The following is a 22,531-nucleotide window of genomic DNA, read 5'->3' on the forward strand; positions in this document are numbered from 1 at the left end:
TTCAGTAGGCTTCCGTTTTGTTTTATTGATGGTTTCTTTTGTTGTGAAAAAACTTTTAAGTTTGATGTAGTCCCATACGTTCATTTTTTCTTTTACTTCCGTAGCCCGTGGGGATTGGCCTGTCTCTTTGAATGGATAGTTTATCCATGCATGATTTTGTAACATGTTTCATTGGTTGTTTGGAAAATACTGATGCACTGAGTAATGCCCATTTTTCTTGTGTTAACAAATCAAAATTAAATTAACATGTTAATATAATATCAAGAAATCACATTTTTAATATAGCTACCTGTCTTGTTAGAAAAGTCTAAGTATTGGGAAGCTATCAAGCTTACAGGGATGGATACAGGTTTTCCAAAATTATAATTTTTCTTAAAAACTTTTAATTTTATCATGGTGGCAAATAAAGTTGGTTATTTTTCTTGAAGTGACAGTCTCACTTTGTTTATATTTGAGTGTCTGCCAAATACCTAACAACTATAGGTTGTCAGCCATTCTTACAAGTAAATATGGGAAAAAAAAAAAAGCTGATTCATCTTGGATTTCAAATGATCGCACAAGTGCTTTTCCTTGAGATAACCATCATCAATGTATGTCTGTCTTTAACATCAGTCCTATATATGCACTTCATGTTTTGTTACTCTGATTATTATAAAGGCCTATACTCAAGGGCTGATTTAATAAAAGTGATATTTTTCTACTTCTTCAAGGACATACTTAAGTGAAACCGGCTCTTGTCGCCAACTACCTGAGTGTGGCAGTATCTGAGAATACGACTGCTACTGCAGTTTGATGCTTAGATTTGTGCTTAGGCTGCAGCAGTTTTAACCCCCATTCCTTTTGGAAAATCATTGCAGATGATAGCACAATGAAAAGCAGATAATGTCTTAGTATTATTATGAAAATAGTTTGAACCTCACAGACCACCTGACAGGCATTGGTGATTCCACCAGAAACTCACGGTCTGTGCTTTGAAACCACTGCTTTATTCAGTTAATGAAATCCAGTTGTCATTGCCTTAGTGATTTCAATAAGTAGATTCTAAAGTGCACGTATGAGGGAAGGATGATGTAAACGACTAGACAATTCATTTGACCTTCATTCTTTCATATAATATTCCTCTAGAGCTGGCATTAGAAAAAAATGGCCCCAGCAGGAAGTGGGCACAGCTTTGGTAATTAGCACCTCAGAGTGACCCAGGTGTACTTGTGTTTTAGGTCTTACAGCATTTGGGAAAACAGCAGGAGTGCCTGTCTTGCTGCTATTGAATACTAAATAGTTTCCCCTTTTAAAAGTCTTTTAAAACCATGTTATATATTAATAAACTAGGCACTTCAGATTATTTCTTGAAGTCAAATATTCTTGAGGAGATTTGTACATCAGCTAAGGGCTGAATGACAACTCCATTTTTGTACAACTATTCCTCATAATATGAAGTTATCTGCTAACGTTAAATATTATATGTGGCACCTGATTTATAATACTGCTCAGTAAATATAAAGAAATTAGAATTTTCTTAAATGAGTTGGCCCCAAAACTTCTTTTTAAAAATTCTGATTATAATAAAAATGAAAAAGTGAAGTGTTGGCCAGGCTTGTAAAATCTTTTATCAGGCTAACAGAACCCACACCATCAGACAAAATATAATTTTAGTTTTTGTTATTTGTTTACTATTAATATAGTGACTGTCCTTATATGGCCTCTTACTTACATCACTGTTTTCATCTGTATAGTCCTGAGTGTGGGTTTTAAGAAGTGATAATCCAATGAAGTGTTCATCTTACCAGTTTTCTTGAAGGCTTTTAAACCCCGGCTTCTGTTTTACATATGGAAAGTCTTTGGATTGAGTATAGTGTTCTCTTTAATAGCTATATATTTTAATAAAAATCTCATCGATGTTTATTTAAAGTGAACACTAAATTATACGCTTGTTTTTTCTCTCAATTTTTGTCTTTCAAAAAAACACATTCTTAACCTAAATTCTTCTTTTCTGTATCTATCTAGTGTTAGTTTTTTATAATAGACTGTCTTCTTTTGATGATGAACTAAGAATATTTTGACTCCATTATGCTGGTTTCTATTCCAAAGGTATTTTTCCAGTTCTCTTATTCTTTTTGGAAAACTTTCATCGTTTCTTTTTCATCCTTTCCTTGTTTCATGGTGACTTTCCATCAGGCAGGAGAAGGATACATATGTGTGTCTCTCTCTCGTCAAGTGAGTCGTAATGCTCTCCAACCACCTAGGCATTCAGATGAAGCCTGTGTGATTATTTCTGTGGGTTGATAAACTGTTACACCATTATGGATTTCAGTTGACTGAGAATCATCTTCTCAGAATGAGATGTGGCTGTCACACTTGCTCTTCAGTGTTTTCCTAAACTTAACTTTGTTCTTTCAGAAATTCTTGATGAAGGAGATAGTGACTCAAACACAGACCAAGATGCTGGAAGTAGTGAAGAGGATGAGGAGGAAGAAGAGGAAGAAGGAGAAGAAGATGAAGAAGGTAAAAGTACAGCCTATTTCAATAATATTGTAAAATACTCTGAAATTAAATTAATTCTAATGCAATTCTCTAAAACAGTTGATTCTCAGTCTGTGAGGGTTGGGAGGATTGCTACTGGCAGCTAGTGGGTGAAGGTCTGGAATGCTGTTAAACACCCTACAAGTCACAAGACTGCCCCCAACAACAAAGTATTGTCCAGCCCAAAATGTCAGTATTGCCAAGGTTGAAAAACCTTGCTCTGAAAGTATTCAACAAGGAAATTCATTTTTAACAGCATAATTTTAATGTGACATTTTATGCCTTTGATTATAAACTGTGAAAAAGATGCATTCATGTTGAGTGCATGTAATTTATGTAACCCTGACATTGATGTGACAGATGAAAATGACTAGATATTTGCAGTTCATTTGGGCAAAATAGAGCGGGGAGGCCAAAAGCTATATTTGTACGGAAGCAAGCATGATATTCTTCCTCTTCAGCTTTGATTACATTATATTTCACCAAAAAATAAGCTCGCTACTTTAGTTGTGTCTCAGTTAAAACATCACAACATGCATGCACTGGTCACTATTTACTTGTATTACATATTTGAAAATATTAAAGGTTAATCTTTCATTTTTAGGGCATAATATATATTAGTTCTGTCTTAGAGTGTAATTGCTCTTCTATAATGTATTTTATAAAAATAAGTTTAATTTTTTCCAATGTCTTCCTTATTGAAAACATCTTCTAACTCCATGTACTACATTTTGTTTTAGAATTACTTTCTTATGTCTTCAAAAATACTGCTTAAAAAAAGATTTTTTAATATTTATATTTTAAATATTTATAAGGAAAGGATTCATGTATTAGATAAAAAGTTCTGGCAAGTGCACACATGTATATTGGACCCATCCAACCTGTGCTGATGATCCAGTGTTCTCTGAAACTGTATTTCTACCTGTAAGTTGTAGTTATTTCAAATTATCAAGATACAGTTTAGAACTCTAGAAATAATGTTTTACCAAACAGCAGCATGAATGCAGCCATTTATAGTGTCCACATGAGCAGGTGACACAGAAAAAAAAATAGTTTTCCTGGCTTGGTTCTGGACTTCTTTGAGCCAACAGAACTTATTAAAATACTCGAAAATAGGGCAAAAGACTTGAAATACTTTGAATTCTACAAATACTAATTTACACTGTAGAGGAGAGTATTATTATTAAACTCAAACTCTAAATGTATTTAGAAAGCTATTACATAGAAATGCATTTTCAGATCTTGACATTTATTTTTGTAGTTTTATAATTTTGTTATGTTTAATTTCTTTCAGGACAAAAAGTGACTATTCATGACAAGACAGAAATTAATCTAGTCTCGTTTCGTCGTACAATTTACCTTGCTATTCAGTCAAGGTAAGATAACTAGCTGAGTTGATTTCTTATTTTTGATAGCATATGGGCAAGGAGATGGGATTTTTAGGATCTGATGACAGGAAACTTGATACTATTTCAGAGATTCTCAAACTACCTGCCTGTGTGGCCATGTCCCAAGCCCAAGCTGATAGATCTCCACTGTTTGTTCTTTGCTTCAAAAGCAAATTGTCTTTACTTGTTTGGAAAGTCTGTGTTACATAATTAAATGGTTTTGTTTTTTGTTGTTTTTCTTTTTAGCTATATAATTTCTTATAGTTAGATATCACTAATAAAAACTTGAAAACAACTGTGTATTACAGAGCTAGCACAGTATTTATGTACTGGAAAGTTAATATTTTATTTTTTTCTAATTTGTTTTTTAATTCTGGTTTTAAAGAGGGAAGTACTGTTGTTAACTTTTGAACACTGATTTGTTGTGCAGATGGAAATGTATATAAATGGAAGTAGAAACTCGGCTTAGGAAGGTTTTTAGAACCCTTTGAAGTAATGTTAAGTAAGAACTATATCATGTCATGAAACAAGACCTATTCCCTTTGAAGTCTGTGACTTTGGTTTTGAAAAAAGTAAAGAAAATGTTAAATGTTTTGAATATCTGTTGTTTTTTATGTGAATCAATCTATTGATTTAGTGGGCACGGTGTTTACATTTTACACTGAAGGAGGAATGTTTTCTCTGTTTTGCTTTGTTACTAGGTTTTGTATATTTCCATTTAGTATGATATGATACCTTAGTATGATGACTCATACGTTGGAGTCATCTTGTTTTCATTCTGTCTAAAAACTTTTTGGCTTAGATTCACCTTCAAAAAGAAATGTTAAACAGTAAACATTGTTAGAAATTTTTTGGTTTATCCTTACCTATTGCTTTGACTTTTTTATAGGAGACAAGCTATTAAATATTGTTTCATGCAAACTTAAAGTAGAAGATGATAAATTTTTGTTATAGATGCCTATTCTTAGTTTGATCTTTCATTTATCCTTTTTTAGAAATTTAACAGTAATGAGTAAACATCAGATTTAATATTGCTATTAACATTAACTTTGAAGAGATACAATGAAACTATTAGAATAATTACTTAAAAGCAATTTTTTTTTCTTAAGTTGACCTAACTTAATGATCTCTGAATCACACAAAAGACTTCAAAAATGAAAGCATTAAGAGACAGGTGACAGCCGCTATTACATAGTGGTATCAATCGTTGTAGCGGCAACTACTGCCTTATGTGTTGGTATTTGTTAAGAGTTCTCAGCCTCTAAATGCCTAGTAAAAATTTGTATAGGACAAAGATGAGTGTACTTAAAAATTTATATACATTTTAGGAAATGCAAAGACTTTGCTAGAAAGGTATTTAGAGTATATGGTTGGAAGATTCATGTAATGGATTATAAAACACTAAAAAGATTAGGTATCAATCATATCACTCTAGATAAGTACTATTGTCACTCATTAAAACAGCTGAAGTGGTTTACTTTATTATTTTATTAAAGCAACATCACTCAGTACTAATGACAATTTTGGTGAGATACACGTACTGATAGACTTCTTTATGGAAAGTCTTTTGGTAGCATGAATGAAGGGCTTCGTACCCATTCCATTTGAACTTTCTTTTTCATTATTATATTTCTTAAAGAAATACATATTGACAGAGAATTATATACAGGATTTTTCAGTGAAAAAAAAAGGAGATGATCTTACTGTTCAACACAGATAATCAAAATGTAGTTTATGCCACCATTGAGCATCAGGTTAATGGAGCTTTGTTATTGATGCAGATATAGTGTTAGGTGGGGAAAAAACTACATAGACTGCTACACAGTACCATGCCAAGTAGCAGTATCTTAACTGGATAAATAGGCAGATTTTAGAAATAATACGTTAGAAAAGAACATGTCACATTTTTTAATCTTAGTGCTAGACATTGTTTAATATTATCTGGTATAAAAACCTTTCCTGATGTAAATTTTTTCATTTTAGTTTTTTTTTTTTTAATTCTATTGCATTGTATCATCCTGAGTTATTACCCTGTTGTGTTTATAAAACCCAGTAAATAATAAGCTGAGGAATACAGATGACCAATAAAACTAAATTCATAATCATTATATGAGATGTGATCAAAAGATATGGTGAATGTTTAAATAAAAAAAAATATATTACAGTTAAAGTCACATTGCAATTAATCCCCCTCAAAATACCCCCCACACACACTTCAAACACACTTATCCCATCGTCCTTGCCACTTTCTGAAGCAGCTCTGGAAGTCTTCTTTCGTGAGTGTCTTTCCTTTATTCTCCATCATGACAACGATCCGTGTCACATATCGCTTCTGGTACAGCAGTTTCTGTCAAATAAAAACATTACAGTGTGTCCTCATCCACCTTATTCACCAGATCTGGCACTGTGTGACTTCTGGCTCTTCCCAAAAGTCAAAATGACCATGAAAGGAAAGCATTTTTAATTGATTCAGTACATCAAGGCAGCCACAACAGTGCAACTACAGACACTCACAAAAGGACTTCCAGAACTGCTTCTGAAAGTGGCAAGAATGATGGGATAGGTGTGTCTGAAGCAAGGGGGAGTATTTTGAGGGGGATTAATGGCAATGTGTCTTTTACTGTAACAATTTTTTTTTTTATTTAACATTCACTGTGATCTTTTGATAACACTTTGTATTTCAGTGGATGATTATATTACACTACTGTTATCAAAAGAATGCTAGTTTGAACGTTCTACTAAAAGTACAGGTATATTAACATCATTTCTGAATCAAATTCACATTGTGTTTGATAATTCTCTTAGGTGAAGCATATTGAAGATATTTTAAATGCAGTTTATATGAATGTTGTATAAAAGCAAAATTTTTCCTTGTGAGTTTGGTTATTTGCTATTTTTACACTTAGTTGTTTTTTGTTTGTTTTTTTGGTGGCGTTTTTAATATAGAAGACCTGTATTTGCATATGAATCAAAGTAACTTGTAAAAATGGTGATTAGGCACTAGATGTCATTCTGAGCTTCCAGAGCATCTTTTACCTCTTCCTGACTTGAATTAGAGAAGTAGAAATAGTTAGCAATATAATAAAAATTAAGTCTACTCTCTGTCTATCCTGGACATTTTATATAAATGGAATCATACTATATGTGGCCTTTGTGTTTGACCTTTTTCACTTAGCGTAATGTAAGGTTCATCCATATTGTAGTATGTATCAGTACTTCATTCTTTCTGGACTTAAGAACTATGTCTTTTTTATATACACAATATAATATGAAAATATAATAAATATTTAAAGCAATTATTAAAGTAAGGTTCTTGTATATAAAGGAATACTATCATTTAACTATGCTGCAAGTTTTTTAGCCTAATTATTGTGACCATTTTATCTCTACAGTTTAGATTTTGAAGAATGTGCTCACAAATTGCTGAAAATGGAGTTTCCTGAAAGCCAAACAGTAAGTTAATACTTTTTTTTCTATTAGAAAGTATATTGGTTATAAAAATGTTTAAGACAGTTAATAGGTTTCATTAATTGAAATAATAGCTTAGTACTAAATATTATTTAAATGTAGATTTTCTAAAATTTGAAGTAACTCAAAAAATTTGAAATAACTCAGAATTTAGAAGTACTGGACTATTTCGTCTATGTTACTCATTCCAATGAATTAAATCGACTGCTTGAATGGAATGTGGGAGAGGGAGGAAGTCTCCCTGAATCACCACACTTCACATAAATTTCTGAATGGTTGCCTGTAAATCAAATAATGGCTTAAATGCAATAGCAAATTTGTTCTTTAGTGAATTACTCGGTTTATCTACTTTATGCACTAAAGTATTCTTTAGTGGTAGAAATTGTAAAGATCATCATGCATGTTGTTACATTTCATTAATTAAATATGGAAGAATCTGTATCTTTTTTCATTCATTAATTCACTCAACAAAGTATATCCTATATGTTAGGCACTGGGCAATGTATCAGGGATTAAGCAATCCATAAAGTACGTATTAGCCCCCTCTTAGCTCATGGGACTCATAGTCTTATTACTCACTATATGTACTTCACTATTCCAAGTATCATAGAACTGTAAAGCCAAGGATACTAAAGACTGGATGAAACAGATTATCTTGGGTATTTTTTTCTAGTTGTGCTCCTGTATATGTCGCTCCCTGTCCATCCAAATTTTAGATCCTTGAAACCTGAGCTAAGGCTTTCGGGGTTTTGTTTTTCACACCTTGCTTTACATGTGCTAGACCCAGCATAGATGCCAGAGTCTGATAGGCTGTTTGGTTTCTAGTTCTTCAAAAAGATCTTCTTGACTATCTGAGCTAAGTTACCATTAGATGTTAAGTCCTTTGTCTTACGGCTTTAAACATGATCTCTTACCAGGGATTGGCAGACTGTGGCCCAGGACCACTACCAATTTTTATAAATAAAGTTTTATTGGGATACAGCCATGCCCATTGGTTGTGTATGGCGACTTTTGCAGCAGAATTGACCAGTTGCAACAGAGACGAACCATATGGCTTCTAAATCCTAAAATATTTACTATCTGGCCTTTGACAGAAAAAGTTTGCCAACCTTTATTTCTAGAAAATAGATTTATTCTTGAAATGCTGTAGTATGGAATTTTGAGAAGAAACTATTCTTTTCAAACTAAAAAATTATTTTCTTCCCTACTAAATTTTGCTTACTGGTATATTAATAATAGTATTAATAATAGTGTACCTGTTTGTACTCTAGATGTACTTGGTGTGCTGTCATTGGAAGGAAATAAATTAATGAATTAACCTTTAAAATTATAATTGAAACTGAAATTACTGTATGATCTTGTCACATTATTTGAGGAATATAATTAAGTCATAAATTTTTATTAATATTAATCAAGATGATAGTTGTTCTAGGACTAACCTCAACAAATTTCAGTAACATTTGGAAGAGTGTCTTAGTGCATCTATTTTCACGTACTCAGAAGACTGTTCTAAACTGCTATAATATATAATTAAAATGTTAAAATATTTAATTATTATAAGCCACAGGGAATAACTCTTGTAATTGCATTTGGTCTAGGGAGGAAAGTAATTTGTTTTGTAAGTAGTGCTGACTTTATTAGCAATGCTATCAGCATATTGCCGTGCTATACTGTTTACAACCTGATTAACTCTTGTTATTGTAAAATACAATGTTAGTAGAACAGCTGAAAATCCGTTTTAATATATCAAAGTAACAATAAGGTAGAAGTGAGAAGTCTTGTTAAATTTTTAGCACTATATTAAATTTTGACAAAGTACATCTTTTCAGAACTTACAAACTTACAAACATGTTATTTACTTGAGGTAACTTGTGACTAATTTTAAAAACATAATACGCTAGCAGTATAAGGACATCTGAAAATAACCCCACACTGTGAAGTGAAGCCTTTGAGTAGATTTTTTTTTTTAAGATTTTTTTATTGGGGAATTGGGGGAAGGGGAACAGACGAGTTGCTGTCATTTTGTTCTTCAGTGTAGTTGTGGAGGATGTTGCTTCACTGGCCCAAGTTGGCGCCATCATTGCGCTCTTCCTGGGTGAGGCAGATCAGTCGCCGGCTTCTGGACGGCTGCTCACGGCAGCTGCTGGCTGCTCACGGCAGCTGCTGGCTGCTCACGCTGGCTGCTGGCTACACACGGTAGCCCATGGCAACCCACTGCCGCAGGGGCTGCAGCCTATGCCATCCCCAGCAACTCATGGCAGCCCAGCTCCAGGTTGAGCTGTTGTTCAGCATCTTAGCTGTAGAGGGCAGTGTCACTGGCCCTCATATGTGGGATCCGAACCAGGGCCCTCTGGCGTCCCAAGCCAGCTCTTAACCAACGTGCCACTCGGCCGGCCCCTGAGTAGATTGTTTTATAAGTAAATTATCAGCTTCTAGAACTGCACTGTCCAACAGAGCTTTCTGCAGTGTTGGAAATATTCATCTGCTGCACTGTCCAGTACAGTAGCCACTAGTCACGTTGACTTTTAAGTACTTAAAATGTGACCACTGTGACTGAGGAACTAAAATGTTAACTTTGTGATATTAAATAATTTAAATAGGTACATGTGGCTATGGGCTACCATGCTGGACTGTACAATTCTAGTGCCTGTTCTCTGCTTCTCCAGTGTCCCCTGCCCTTGCACATAAGTATATGCAGTAAATATATATTGACCTAATTTTAAAAAATATTTATTAATTTAGGTCGCATCTTGTGTTATTAGATATGACAAAATGTGAAAATTGCTCACTGAAATATAAAGATAAATAAAAGTAAAAATGAACTGAGATGGTGTACATTATATTTTATAGGCTTACTTTCTGTTTGTAAAAGGCAAATATATTACAGTTTACTATATTTGGAAAAAAGTAATTTTAAATTTTCAGTAAGTGTTTTTATAGAAAAAGATACTTAGTCAATTCTACAGCAGTGGTCAGAGGATGAAGCTATGCTTTTTTCATTTTGTCTCCATTGATTTATCCATGTTGCCTGTGTTTCTTCATCTGTGAAATTGCTATAATCAATACATATTTGATTAGGATTACTTCAGGAATTAATAAATAATATTTGTTAACTATAAATCATTTGTGATGATGGTATTTCCTGATCCTAGATTTATTCTTGCATTTATTAGTTGAACAGAATTTTTACAGAGGAGTTTTCAAGGCACGTAAATAGCTGATTGGACATTACATACATTCCAGTAGTTATGGAAGGATTGCATCTATTTGTATAGATCCAACTATAGGCAGATCTATATGTGTAACATTTTGGGGCTAGAAAATTCAACCAGAGATCTTTGTTCTTTTAAATGTATTTTTTTCTTTATCAACCAGAGGGTCATTTAAGTTAACATTGAAGCTGTGCCTATTTATGCTTTTGTAAAGATTCATCATGTTCACTAACTAAATATATTTCTTAATAATTCAGTTTAAATCTTTGGAAGATGTCTAACTGAATTGTTAGATGTATTGGTGAGACGTCATATTGGTGATCTATTGTTAAAAGAATTCTTTATGGAATAATTTTCGAATACAGTATATTCAATCTCTTCTTGATATATCTGTTTCATATACTAGGTTTTCTTAAAGTGGTTCATAGTTACATGAATATAGAATTTTATAATAAATTTAATTAGCATATATAATATATGGAAACTGTCAGCCAGACCGAAGGCTTTTAAAAACTATAGGCTTCCCATAGATTGAATTTTTTATTTTGACTTAACTAAAGTTTACAAAGTTATGCAAGTTTTGTGTTTTTAAAACCTTTTTAAAAATTCAGGCTGCCTCTATCATATTGATAAATTATCATACAGCATGGATTCATTGTGTTTTGAATCATTAATGTTTGTTTTTCCAAATAGAAAGAGCTCTGCAACATGATACTTGATTGCTGTGCCCAACAAAGGACCTACGAGAAATTTTTTGGCTTATTAGCTGGGGTGAGTTCCAGCCTCATTTTTCATGTTGGAATTTAATAAAATCACTAAGGGAATTTTTAACATGAAGATTGTGAATTAATGTGTCTGCTTTGTGGTCTGGTCTAATATAGCATGGCTTTGCTAAAAGTAAGTCGTTCTCCCTTCCTCGGGTTTTCCACTCTCCATACCATCCTCCTTCCCCACTTCATTTTTGTAGCCCCTTACCATTGCATACCATTAATCCAGAACTTTCTGAAATTCTGCACGCATTTTTTAAATTTCCCAAAGGGGCCAATTAAATGCTGTCTTCTCAAAATCTGAAAGCAGCTTCCGAAGTCAAGTGCATGTTCAGGCAGCACAAATAGAGCATGAGCTAAAATAATTTTTAAATCCAAACTCAACCTATAAAGAAGTATATTTGTATAGTATACAAATGTATCTGTCTCTGATTTGTATAATTTGTATAATTTATTTTTGATCTGTATAATTTTGTTGTAGCATAGAAGTACCAGGTAGATAGGGATGATATATATTGACTTTTTTGAGCATCTCATCATGCAGCACAAAAAGGTTAATATTATATACAAAATATATATTGTTGATTGAACAAATCTAGAAGGATCTAATATGCTCATAATGGTATTGATATTCAATTTTTAATGGTATTGACATTTCATTTTGTAATTTATTAGCGATTTTGCATGCTAAAAAAAGAATACATGGAATCCTTTGAAAGTATATTCAAAGAACAATATGATACCATCCATCGCTTGGAAACAAACAAATTGAGAAATGTTGCTAAGATGTTTGCTCACCTTCTGTACACTGACTCACTTCCATGGAGTGTAAGTAGATGTTTATACTTTCTAATCCCCTATTATTCTCAGATTTTTATTAAGTATAATAGAGCCATACTTTTCCTATACAGGAAATGTACTTTAAAATGAAATGTGTAGCAAACTTTTGCTATAATGGCTATCTTTGAAGTTATGTTCATATAACATGGGATCAAAAAGCTAAGTAAATAGTACATGAGTATAAAAATCACCATCCTGGATGACAGTAACAGTCCAAACATCGCAGTGCTTTTTAATAATAATGGCTATGAGCATTTTCAGAGAAAATATTACAGATTTTTATTGTCTGTGTATACACACGTGTGCACACTCATATTAATATACCAATAGTTTTGTGGTAATCATCTCTGAATTACTGCTTATTTTCTGAGGGACTAACTAACTGTCAATGCTTCCTCTAGTTAGGACATGAGAGAAGTGATCGTCTTAGGATGTGTTCTTTTTAGCAGACATTGAATTTGGGTAAGAGAGAGGAAATAGTCCTTGTAGTCATAGTTAGAACAAGGGAAGATATTCTTGGTGAGGAAATGTGCACTGGGTTGGAATTTCAAATGCATTCATTAAGCTGGCATTTATTGTACAACTACTGTTCATTTAACAACCATTTACATAGCCACCAACTACATACCCAGTCACTGAGAGAGACACTGGGAATCCAGAGTGAATTATATATGGCCCCTGCTTTCAAGGAACTTAACTGTATAAGTGAGAAGAGGTAACATATGCCCATTACAGTGATACAAAATAAAAAGTGATAGGGTATAAGAAAAGCAACGTTGCCAAAGGAATTTAAAAAAAAGAAAAGAAAGAAATTGCATGCCGGAGGAAAGAAAGAAGAGGATCACATTGTAGAATACTGCAACCTAATGGTAGCATGAAGCAACATCATTAAGCTTACAAACGTTGGATAGATTTTTGTGATATTTTAAGTACTAAGTATGTCCAGCTGCATTAATAGCCATTTTGTAAGCTAATGTGGGAGCCAAATCATAATTTTTTTCTCTTTTTTTCCCTCTTTGGGAAAATGAAATTAAAGTTTTGGTTTTTTTTAAATAAATTGGGAATTATTCTTTTTTTTTTTTTTAATATTTTTTATTGGGGAATTGAGGGATGGGAACAGTGCTGGGGAATTGGGGAAAGGGGAACAGACAAGTTGCTGTCGTTTTTTTGTTCTTCAGTCTAGTTGTGGAGGATGTTGCTTCACTGGCCCAATTTGGCACCATCATTGCGCTCTTCCCGGGTGAGGCACATCAGTCGCTGGCTTCTGGACGGCCGCTCACTGCGGCTGCTGGCCACACACGGTAGCCCATGGCAACCCACTGCAGCAGGGGCTGCAGCCTACTCCGTTGCCGGTGACTCACAGCAGCCCAGCTCCAGGTTGAGCTGTTGTTCAGCATCTTAGCTGTAGAGGGCAGTGTCACTGGCCCTCATATGTGGGATCCGAACCGGGGCCCTCTGGCATCCCAAAGCAGCTCTTAACCATCGTGCCACTCGGCCGGCCCCTGAAATTAAAGTTTTAAACAATGAAAGCAAATGGACTCCTGGAACACATAAGTCAACAAACGGGGTTGCTTTTATTTTTATTTATCCTCTCTACGAGCTTCAGTTTTTATGTCTCAATCTTAGTATTCAGAAGAAGCCATCTCTCTTTGTGTCTTTACTCTTATCATGTTTATATGTGCTACACAAAACTAGAGCCTAATGTTCTAAGTGGCATTTTGCCCCAAACCATCATATACCAACATTTTGATGAGTGAGGTTTAGGAGCTAATCTTTGCTTCAACATTATACAGCCAATGCAGAATATATCCCTACTATAAAAAGCACATTGCTCAAGAAAGAGAATGGACTTTAATTCTATAGCATCTTAACATTTTGAAAATTAGCATAGAGAACTAGTCTTAAACTTTGCCAAGAAATAATACCAGCACAATAATATCAATAATAATATCAGCACAAGGGAAGATCTTCAGAGATAATTCTGATTGAAGATGAGACTAAATAATAATTTCAAGAGAAACTTAGGGTTATAAATATTGGTCACTTTGTCTTATCTTTTGAACAAAATTAAGTTGTCTTTTCTAATTTTATTTTTCAGGTTCTCGAATGTATAAAGCTGAGTGAAGAAACCACTACATCCTCCAGCAGAATTTTTGTTAAAATATTTTTCCAAGAACTGTGTGAATACATGGGACTTCCCAAGCTTAATGCAAGATTAAAGGATGAGTAAGTTTGTCGTTATGCACTTTTTCTTCTTACTGTCCTCAGGTGTTTTCTTTCACTTTGGTGGCATGTCTATCTTGGTTGTAAAAACAAGAGTTAAGCCTCTAGGGCTTACTTCATTCATTAGTTAATACGCTAAATCTCATGTTCTATGTCCCAGCACAACATGCATTTTCTAAAGATGTTTTTCAGTTCAGTACAGAAAACACAGAATTAATGCCATATTTAATTTAGTTAAAACACAGAAAATCGTTTTTGCATGCTCACTGGAGTTCTCCAGTGATGAATATTTGTAGTTTTATTTTCATGTTTACGCTAATTTTGAGCCTTGGAATGCTAATTAACTTTTTATTATCAATGGACAATTGTGAATATATACAGATGAATATGTCATATGATTGATCAGATTATTACACTGAACTAGGGTCTTGTTCTAGGGCTAGTATATAATCTCTATTCCAGCTTTCTGATTTCCTGTTTCTTCATATTGCCCATGGTCACTCACATTGGCTTCTGTTCCATTCACACTACTAAAATCATCCTTTCAAATTCCTTAGTGACTACATGCACATCAGGTAGTGTTGCTCAGTCCACAGGCCCTGTGACTTCTCAGCCTCGCTTTACAGCTGACCACTGTGGCTCCTCACTGTCTTGTCGTTCTACCTTCCTCTTCTTAGTGTCTGTCATCCCCTCAGCCTGCCTCTCCCCAGTGTTCGCCAGAGGTCTGTCGGGTGCTGCACGCTCTCCCGGTGCCATTCTATCCACTTCCCTTGGCTTTCTTTACCTAATGGGCCCTGTCTGCTCTACCAGGCTCGCCTGGTAGTGAGCCCTCTCCAGCCCACAAGCTGCACTCCACCCACACAGCACTGCCCAGCTGACTAAGCAGGTCTGGCTCATTCAGCCTCCCTCCCTCTATTTCCAGAGCTGGGAATCCCTCTCGTGTTCTATCCAGCAAACTCCTAATCATCTTCTTATTTGTCACCTTTTTCTATGAAACAGTTTTTCCTGACTTCTGGTTAGTCATTCAGTGCAGCACTGAAAACCACATGTCCAAAACCACATTGTATAATGTTTTTTGTTTATTCCCCTGCCTAGAAATAATAACTATATGCAGTCTTCATTCATGATTTCTCCCTTGTGTGTACTGCTTGCCCCACCCCAGTGTCTCACACAGTGCTGTGTGTGGTGTGTGTTGTATACTTTTAAAGACCCCTCCGTTGTACAATTACAGAAATTAAGTTCAGTAAATTATGACTTGACCCCACTCATTTCGTTTCGATAGCATGTAGCCTAACCTAATAAATTATGTAAATCATTTACTTGGTTGTGTTTTATTTACTAATTTAATACATAGAAAATCTGAAAAATTACTGTATAAGAACTTTGCCTTTTTACCTTTAATCAATCCATTCTCTTTTGTTCATTTTTTCCCTTTTTTAGAACCCTACAGCCGTTCTTTGAAGGATTATTACCCCGAGATAATCCCAGAAACACTCGGTTTGCCATCAACTTTTTTACTTCTATAGGTCTCGGAGGTTTAACGTAAGGAGAATTTTATTTTCATCTTACAAAATTATCTCACAGTTGCCTTCTAAGCAAAATCTAATAGAGATTATATTTTTGATTAGGGATGAATTACGTGAGCACCTCAAAAATACACCAAAGGTCATCATGGCCCAGAAACCGGACGTTGAGCCACATAAGTCCTCCGCCTCGTCTTCCTCTTCCGGGTCCTCCTCTTCAGAGTCTGACTCCTCTGCCTCTGACTCGGACAGCAGTGACAGCAGCCCAGAGTCTTCCAGCGATGAGAGCGAGTCTTCATCCACCAGTAGTCAGAGCTCTGCCTCAGGTACTGAAACTCACTTATAATCGATCGCGCTGGTGATGTTTACAGTGAGAGAAGAAATTAATTTGATTTTTTATTTATGTTAGGTTTTCATTGTTTAAAAGCCACAACTAATAATATAAATGATCCTCTATCACTGTTGGAGTCTGTAGTGAATTTAAACATTTACAATGCTAAGATTACCTTTTGGAAGACTTCATAGAAATGAAGATACTTCATTGGCAAATATTTATTTGAGTGATGACTGAAATACCATTCATATCTATAACCTAGTTTACTGGAGCTTTCCTGGTTTTCATATTTTAAAGACATTTTAGTTTTTACTTTTAATAGTGAAGCTCTGTGTGAGTTGTTGACATGTGTCACACATTCAGTGCGTACCTCATAAGTGTACAGCTATGTAAATTTTCATAAAGAGAACACATCCATGTAGCTAGCTCCCAGAACAAGAATTACCCCCGATGTCCTTGTTCCCACTCCCAGTTACTACCACCCCTCCCATGCACTGCCTCATGGCAGCTACTATCCTGCTTTGTAATTCCATAAATTAGCTTTGCCTGTTTTTAACTTTTTAGTTAATACACGTATATATGAACTCGTTTATATCTGGCTTATTTTTCAAAATTATTTTTGTGAGATTCATCCATATTATTGCATTTAGTTATAGTTCATTCATTCATTCTTTCCGTATAGTTTTCCACCATTTGAATATACCACAGAATATTTAACATCTTTTCACTCATTTATATTTAGATTTATAATTAGTGTTCATGTGAATACTTTTATACATATCTTTTGGTGACTGTGTGTGTGTGTGTGTGTGTGTGTGTGTGTGTGTGTGTGTGTACATATATACATTTCTGTTGCGTATGTACCTAGAGGTAGAATCACTGGGTTGAAGGTAGTATGTATATTTAGCTTTAATAGATACTGCCTGCCAGTTTTCCAAGTGGTGACTCCCAATTTATACCCCCATCAGCCATGTATCATAGTTTTCTGTAGCTCCTATCCTCACTAACGCTCTAACTGACCATCATTTTCATTTTAGCCATTCTGATCAATGTGTAAAGGAATTGTATTGTGGTTTTAATTTGTGTTTTCTTGATCACTAGTGAAGTTGAGCACCATTTAAATATTACTGGCCATTTGGAAATTTTCTTTTTGTTAAGTGGCTGTTCAAGTCTGCCCATCTAAAAAATTAAGTTCTTTTCTGTTGATTTCTAGTTCTTTATGTATTCTGGATATGTACCTTTTGATGTGTGTGTGTGTGGGGGGGGGGAGTGGGGGTGGTACAGATAACTAATCCCATGCCTGTCTCTCCAGCCCTGCCAGAGCTCTGCTGGCCTCTGCCCCTCAGCCACAGCCCTGCACCAGCTCTCTGATGCCTTTTTTTTTTCCTACTTTTTATTTTGAACTAATTTTTAACTCGTAAGAAAATTGCAAAAATAATAGAGAATTCCCATATTGTCCTTGCCCAACTTCCCCTAATGTTCGCCTCTTGCAGAACCATAGTTCACTCATCAAAACCAGGAAATTTGCATTTGAATGATACAGTTAACCAAACAACAGAATCTTACTTGCATTTCACCAGTTTTTCCACGAATATCCTTTTTCTTATTCCAGGATCCTAACATTTAATTGCATTTCTCCTTAGTCTTCTACGACCTGTGATGGTTCCTCTCAGGCTTTTTTTGTTTTTAATGGCTTTGACACTTTTTAAGTCCTCTGGTCACTAATTTTGTGGTGTCCTTCAATATGGATATGTGTCTGATATTTTCTCATGATTTGAATGGGTTATGCATTTTAGGCCAGAACACCATAGAAATGATGCATCTTAATGCATCTCATTGAGGAGTTCATAATATCAGTATGTTGTATTGGTGACATCACTTTGATCACCTGGTCAAGGTAATGTCTACTGGATTTCTTCATGGAAACTGTTTTTCTCTGTAAATTAATATTTTATAGGGACATAATCTGATTCTATGCAAATCTTCTCTTTCTCCTCTAACTTTCACTTTCCAATTTGTGTGTCTGTCTTTGTATCTTGTCTGCCCCCCCATTATTAACTTATATATTTTATCATTGTGGACTCATGCATATTTATCTTATGGGTTAAAGTCCAATACTGTCATTCATTTTGTTCAGATCATTTCAGCTTTTACAATTAGGAGTTCCTCCCAGTAGACCCCTTATTCTTTTGACATACCCCTATCCACTTCCTTGAGCACTGCCTTCCTTTATAGCATCTCAAGCTGTTCCAGATCTTTAGTGCCTTTAAGCAGAAGATTTTAAATTTTTATCCAGCATTTGTAGTTGTTTTCAGCAAGAGCACTGGTCTTCCACAACCTTGTCCATTCTGCTTGGAAGTGCTGTAGTAAAGGATTTGTTCCAAATGTGTTATTTTCTGCAAAGGTCTGTGTTGTTTTCCCCAGGTCAGCTCTGCTCTCTTCCACCATAGTATTTTATTCTGAATAAGAGATAGTCTAATTGTGTAAAATTCATATCATTTCTTCTTTTTCAATGCATATTTCAGAAAGGGGGCGCTTTTCCCTGTAGCCTCAGTTGGTTGGAAGCCTGATCTTTTCACTCTTGGTCTCTGTCTTGTTACACTTCAGAGCGTTTTACATACTGTGTGGCAGCCAGAATTGTGGACTCCAGTGTTTTGCATTATTAGAGCAAGATTCCACTTGCTCACAGGAAGTCGTCTTGAATTGAAATACGCTAACATTGTTCATTTAACATTCACCTCTTTTAATTCTAAAGAATTTGTTATTTCACGGTATCTGTTTTGAGAACAGATGATAACACAGCATGAATTTCTGCAATAAGGAAGTTTGCTGATTCAAAATTAATTTACATCATCATGCAATTTCAGTAGAGAGCTTTCAGTTTTATTAATAAAATATTAAATAGTATAAAAGCAGGATGAACTGCCCCAAAATTAGAACACTGTAAAGCAGACACCAAAGAGAGAGGAGATTGCATGTTATTATATGGCTCGTGTTTTAATGTCAACAAAGCACTGAGACGGCACCGAGTAGGGTCCGGGAGACATTGATTAGTGCAGAGCCAGATGGTTTCTGCTTGGGGAGCTGCAGGCCCGCTGAGCTGCCCGTGAGGAGCCCGAGAAATAAGTCCTTAGTGGCAAACCAACTGACTCTGCCTAGGGTCGGCATTTGGCAGGAGAAGTACAGGCTGCTACAGTGAGATCTGAATGGAGGTACACGTATGAATGCAACAGAAATTTTGCTCATCTTAGCACTTTTGATTTATGTACCCAAACTAAGTAACACAGATAAAGTGGTAAATTTGTTTCATAGCTCAACGTGGTAAGTTATTCACTGTAATTAATTTTTATATCTGTGATTATATCAATACAATTAAGTTGTTCAAGCCCTTTTTGGAAGAGTTTTCTCAGGAATCATGGCTTGTGGCTCTCATAAAACCTATGATTGTATATTTTGACGTAGCTTCTCCTACTGGTGCAGTTTGCGTTTCTCCAATAGCACTGGAGAGCAAACTGTTGATTCTGTAGGAAGAGATTTTTATTTGAAGTACATGTGGTCACATTGTTAAGCAAACCCAACCATCCCACCCCCCTCCTCACCTTTAGGAAGTGATGTTGCTGGCGTTTGTGTGATCACTGTATTTTGATTGTGTACCAGATCTGATATAATACTTCATATGACATAATGCACATGGACTGCAATTTATATCTTTGAATAAAATTTATAAGTGGAAATGTACGATGTTAGTTACTCCATAAAAATTTTTACATTTGCTATAATTATTTAAAGTTTGTATTCATTGTTTAGAGTCTGAGGGTTAAAACAGTACTTTGGTAACTAATGTTGATATATAAATTCACGGGCCGGCCAAGTGGCGTGATGCTTAAGAACTGGCTTGGGATGCCAGAGGGCCCGGGTTCGGATCCTACATATGAGGGCCAGTGACACTGCCCTCTACAGCTAAGATGCTGAACAACAGCTCACCCTGGAGCTGGGCAGCTGTGAGTCGCTGGCGAGGGGGTAGGCTGCAGCCCCTGCTGCAGTGGGTTGCCAAGGGCTACCGTGTGTAGCCAGCAGCCACAGTGAGCGGCCAGCTGCTGCAGTGAGCGGCTGTCCAGAAGCCAGCGACTGATCTGCCTCGCCCGGGAAGAGCGCAATGATGGTGCCAACTTGGGCCAGTGAAGCAACGTCCTCCACAACTAGACTGAAGAATAAAAGGACAGCAACTTTGTTCCCCTTCTCCCAATTCCCCAGCGCTGTTCACATCCCCCAATTAAAAAAAAAAAAAATCTTTAAAAAAAAAATCACATTTTTGTGAAATGTTCTGTCATCATACTTTTCATTCAATTTAGCGTTTCTTCCAGTTTATCTGAATTGGTAAACCTACAATGTATCAATAAATGTGATTGTTAAATTTTGAAATTAGATTAAAATTAAAGCTAACTATATTTCATTTTACATCTGCAGCTAAAGATACAAGAAAGAAGAGACAAGGGAACACCAGAAGTAAAGAAGTAGATAAATTGATCAGGAAACAACAAATGAATGATAGGAAACAAGAAGAAAAAAGGCCAGAGCACAGGCACCAAGAAACAAGGACTGAAAGAGAAAGGAGGTCAGAAAAACACAGAGATAAAAATTCAAGAGATCCAAATTGGAGAGATCCTATAACAAAGTACACCTCAGACAGAGGAGTCCCTTCGGAACGAAATAGTTACAGTAGAGTCATGAGTGACAGAAATCAAGAAATGCACTTAGATTTGGAAAATAAGCATGGTGATTCCAAAAAGAAGAGAGGAGAGAGAAGAAATTCTTTTTCTGAAAATGAGCACAGACACCGAAATAAGGACAGTGAAAACTTTAGAAGAAAAGATAGATCAAAGTCACGAGAAAAGAATAGAAAACATTCAAGCTCTAGGAGTGATGAGGATAGGTACCAGAACGGTGCTGAGAGGCGATGGGAAAAATCTAGCAGGTACTCGGAACAATCCAGAGAGTCAAAGAGAAATTAGGACCAGCGAAGAGAACAGTCTCCAACAAAGCAAAAAAAAACAATTGTGTAAAATTGCAGAAACTGAACATGCCTTATATTCAGTTGAAACAAATTATTTTTTACATTGATTAACGAACTTTATAGAGAATTCTTGTATAAAGTACTGGTTTGTATTTGTACATTTAAAAAATGTTGTCATTTTAACATGTTTTATATAACTGATACATCTCAAGGCCCTCCACATAAAATTATTTGAAAAGTTTCACCATAGAAGGATGTAATTCTTGCTTATATTTTGTTAATAAAATGGTCAAATGCTTATTGAATCAGTGATTTTTTTCATTGACAAAAGGTTTTTTTTTATGTTTCCAGTGGTTCATAGAATTATTATAATGCATTATTACTGGCTTTTCATTTGTAACTGAAGACCAAAATAAATGAACCATATCAGTTTAACATTTTTGCTTTATTAATGAGCTCCTATGAACCTTTTTTAGGAGTCACCCTTTTTTTTAAAGTAGAGGAATTATTTCAAGTTTCATATTATGTCTTGAACAAAAAAGGTATGTATAATTTTTTTCACAAGTATATTGGTGAAGCTTGCTGTATATTAATCTTTAAACTGATACACAGCTATATTATTTATAATTAAGGCTTCTCTCATTGATAATTCTCTCTGGACTGCTAGGTTAACGTTTAATTGAAATTCTTTGTGATTAGTGCTTTTTCTCAGCCTTGAAGTTAAATCATTGTTGGTGAATTAATGTGTATTTAGTTTTAAAGTTGGCATAATAGGTCATTGGAAAACATACAATGTGAACAGCCTAACTGAAATAATTCCAATTTTTATAAGAATTTTAAGTTTCCATCATTGTAACTCACCAATTATTATGTGACCATACTATTTATTACTTTTGAAATAAAATATAATCTCTGAAATTTTGGATTTGCTGAGAGACATTTAACCCTACTTATTAAATAGATACCTTGTGCTTTTTCACTTTAGAAGTTCAACAGATCCATTTTAGCCAATGTCTGCATTGAAGAATAATGGGACCACCATCTTAATATTTGGCTTTTAGGCATACTCTGATTTAAAATGTTTTCTATTTTTGTTGCTTAAAAATGTGAGTATAAGTAACAAAGTCCATGTAAATAAAGAAATATCCTCTCCTTCTATCTCCCTGCCCCCCTCCAAAAAAAGTATTAATTAAATATGGCACCTTTGAAAAATTCTTTTTAGCGTTTTCTCCTGCTGTGGTT

General features: G+C 34.9%; 1 protein-coding gene across 7 annotated transcripts in view; it reads left to right on the top strand.

The window, feature by feature from the left end:
• CWC22 (CWC22 spliceosome associated protein) overlaps nt 1-22,207 on the top strand; it is a 56,849-nt gene extending 34,642 nt beyond the window's left edge. For all 7 annotated transcript variants that reach the window (XM_019628237.1, XM_019628239.1, XM_019628238.1 and 4 more), the window contains exons 12-20: nt 2,398-2,502; nt 3,815-3,896; nt 7,301-7,361; nt 11,282-11,359; nt 12,031-12,183; nt 14,294-14,421; nt 15,859-15,960; nt 16,047-16,267; nt 20,743-22,207. In XM_019628237.1, coding sequence (XP_019483782.1) covers nt 2,398-2,502; nt 3,815-3,896; nt 7,301-7,361; nt 11,282-11,359; nt 12,031-12,183; nt 14,294-14,421; nt 15,859-15,960; nt 16,047-16,267; nt 20,743-21,287 — 1,475 coding nt within the window. In that variant the 3' untranslated portion in view covers nt 21,288-22,207. The remainder of the gene's footprint in view (nt 1-2,397; nt 2,503-3,814; nt 3,897-7,300; nt 7,362-11,281; nt 11,360-12,030; nt 12,184-14,293; nt 14,422-15,858; nt 15,961-16,046; nt 16,268-20,742) is intronic.
• The last annotated feature ends 324 nt before the right edge of the window (nt 22,208-22,531 follow it).

This window comes from Hipposideros armiger, unplaced genomic scaffold, assembly GCF_001890085.2.
Source record: "Hipposideros armiger isolate ML-2016 unplaced genomic scaffold, ASM189008v1 scaffold_765, whole genome shotgun sequence".
Taxonomy (NCBI): Eukaryota; Metazoa; Chordata; class Mammalia; order Chiroptera; family Hipposideridae; genus Hipposideros; species Hipposideros armiger.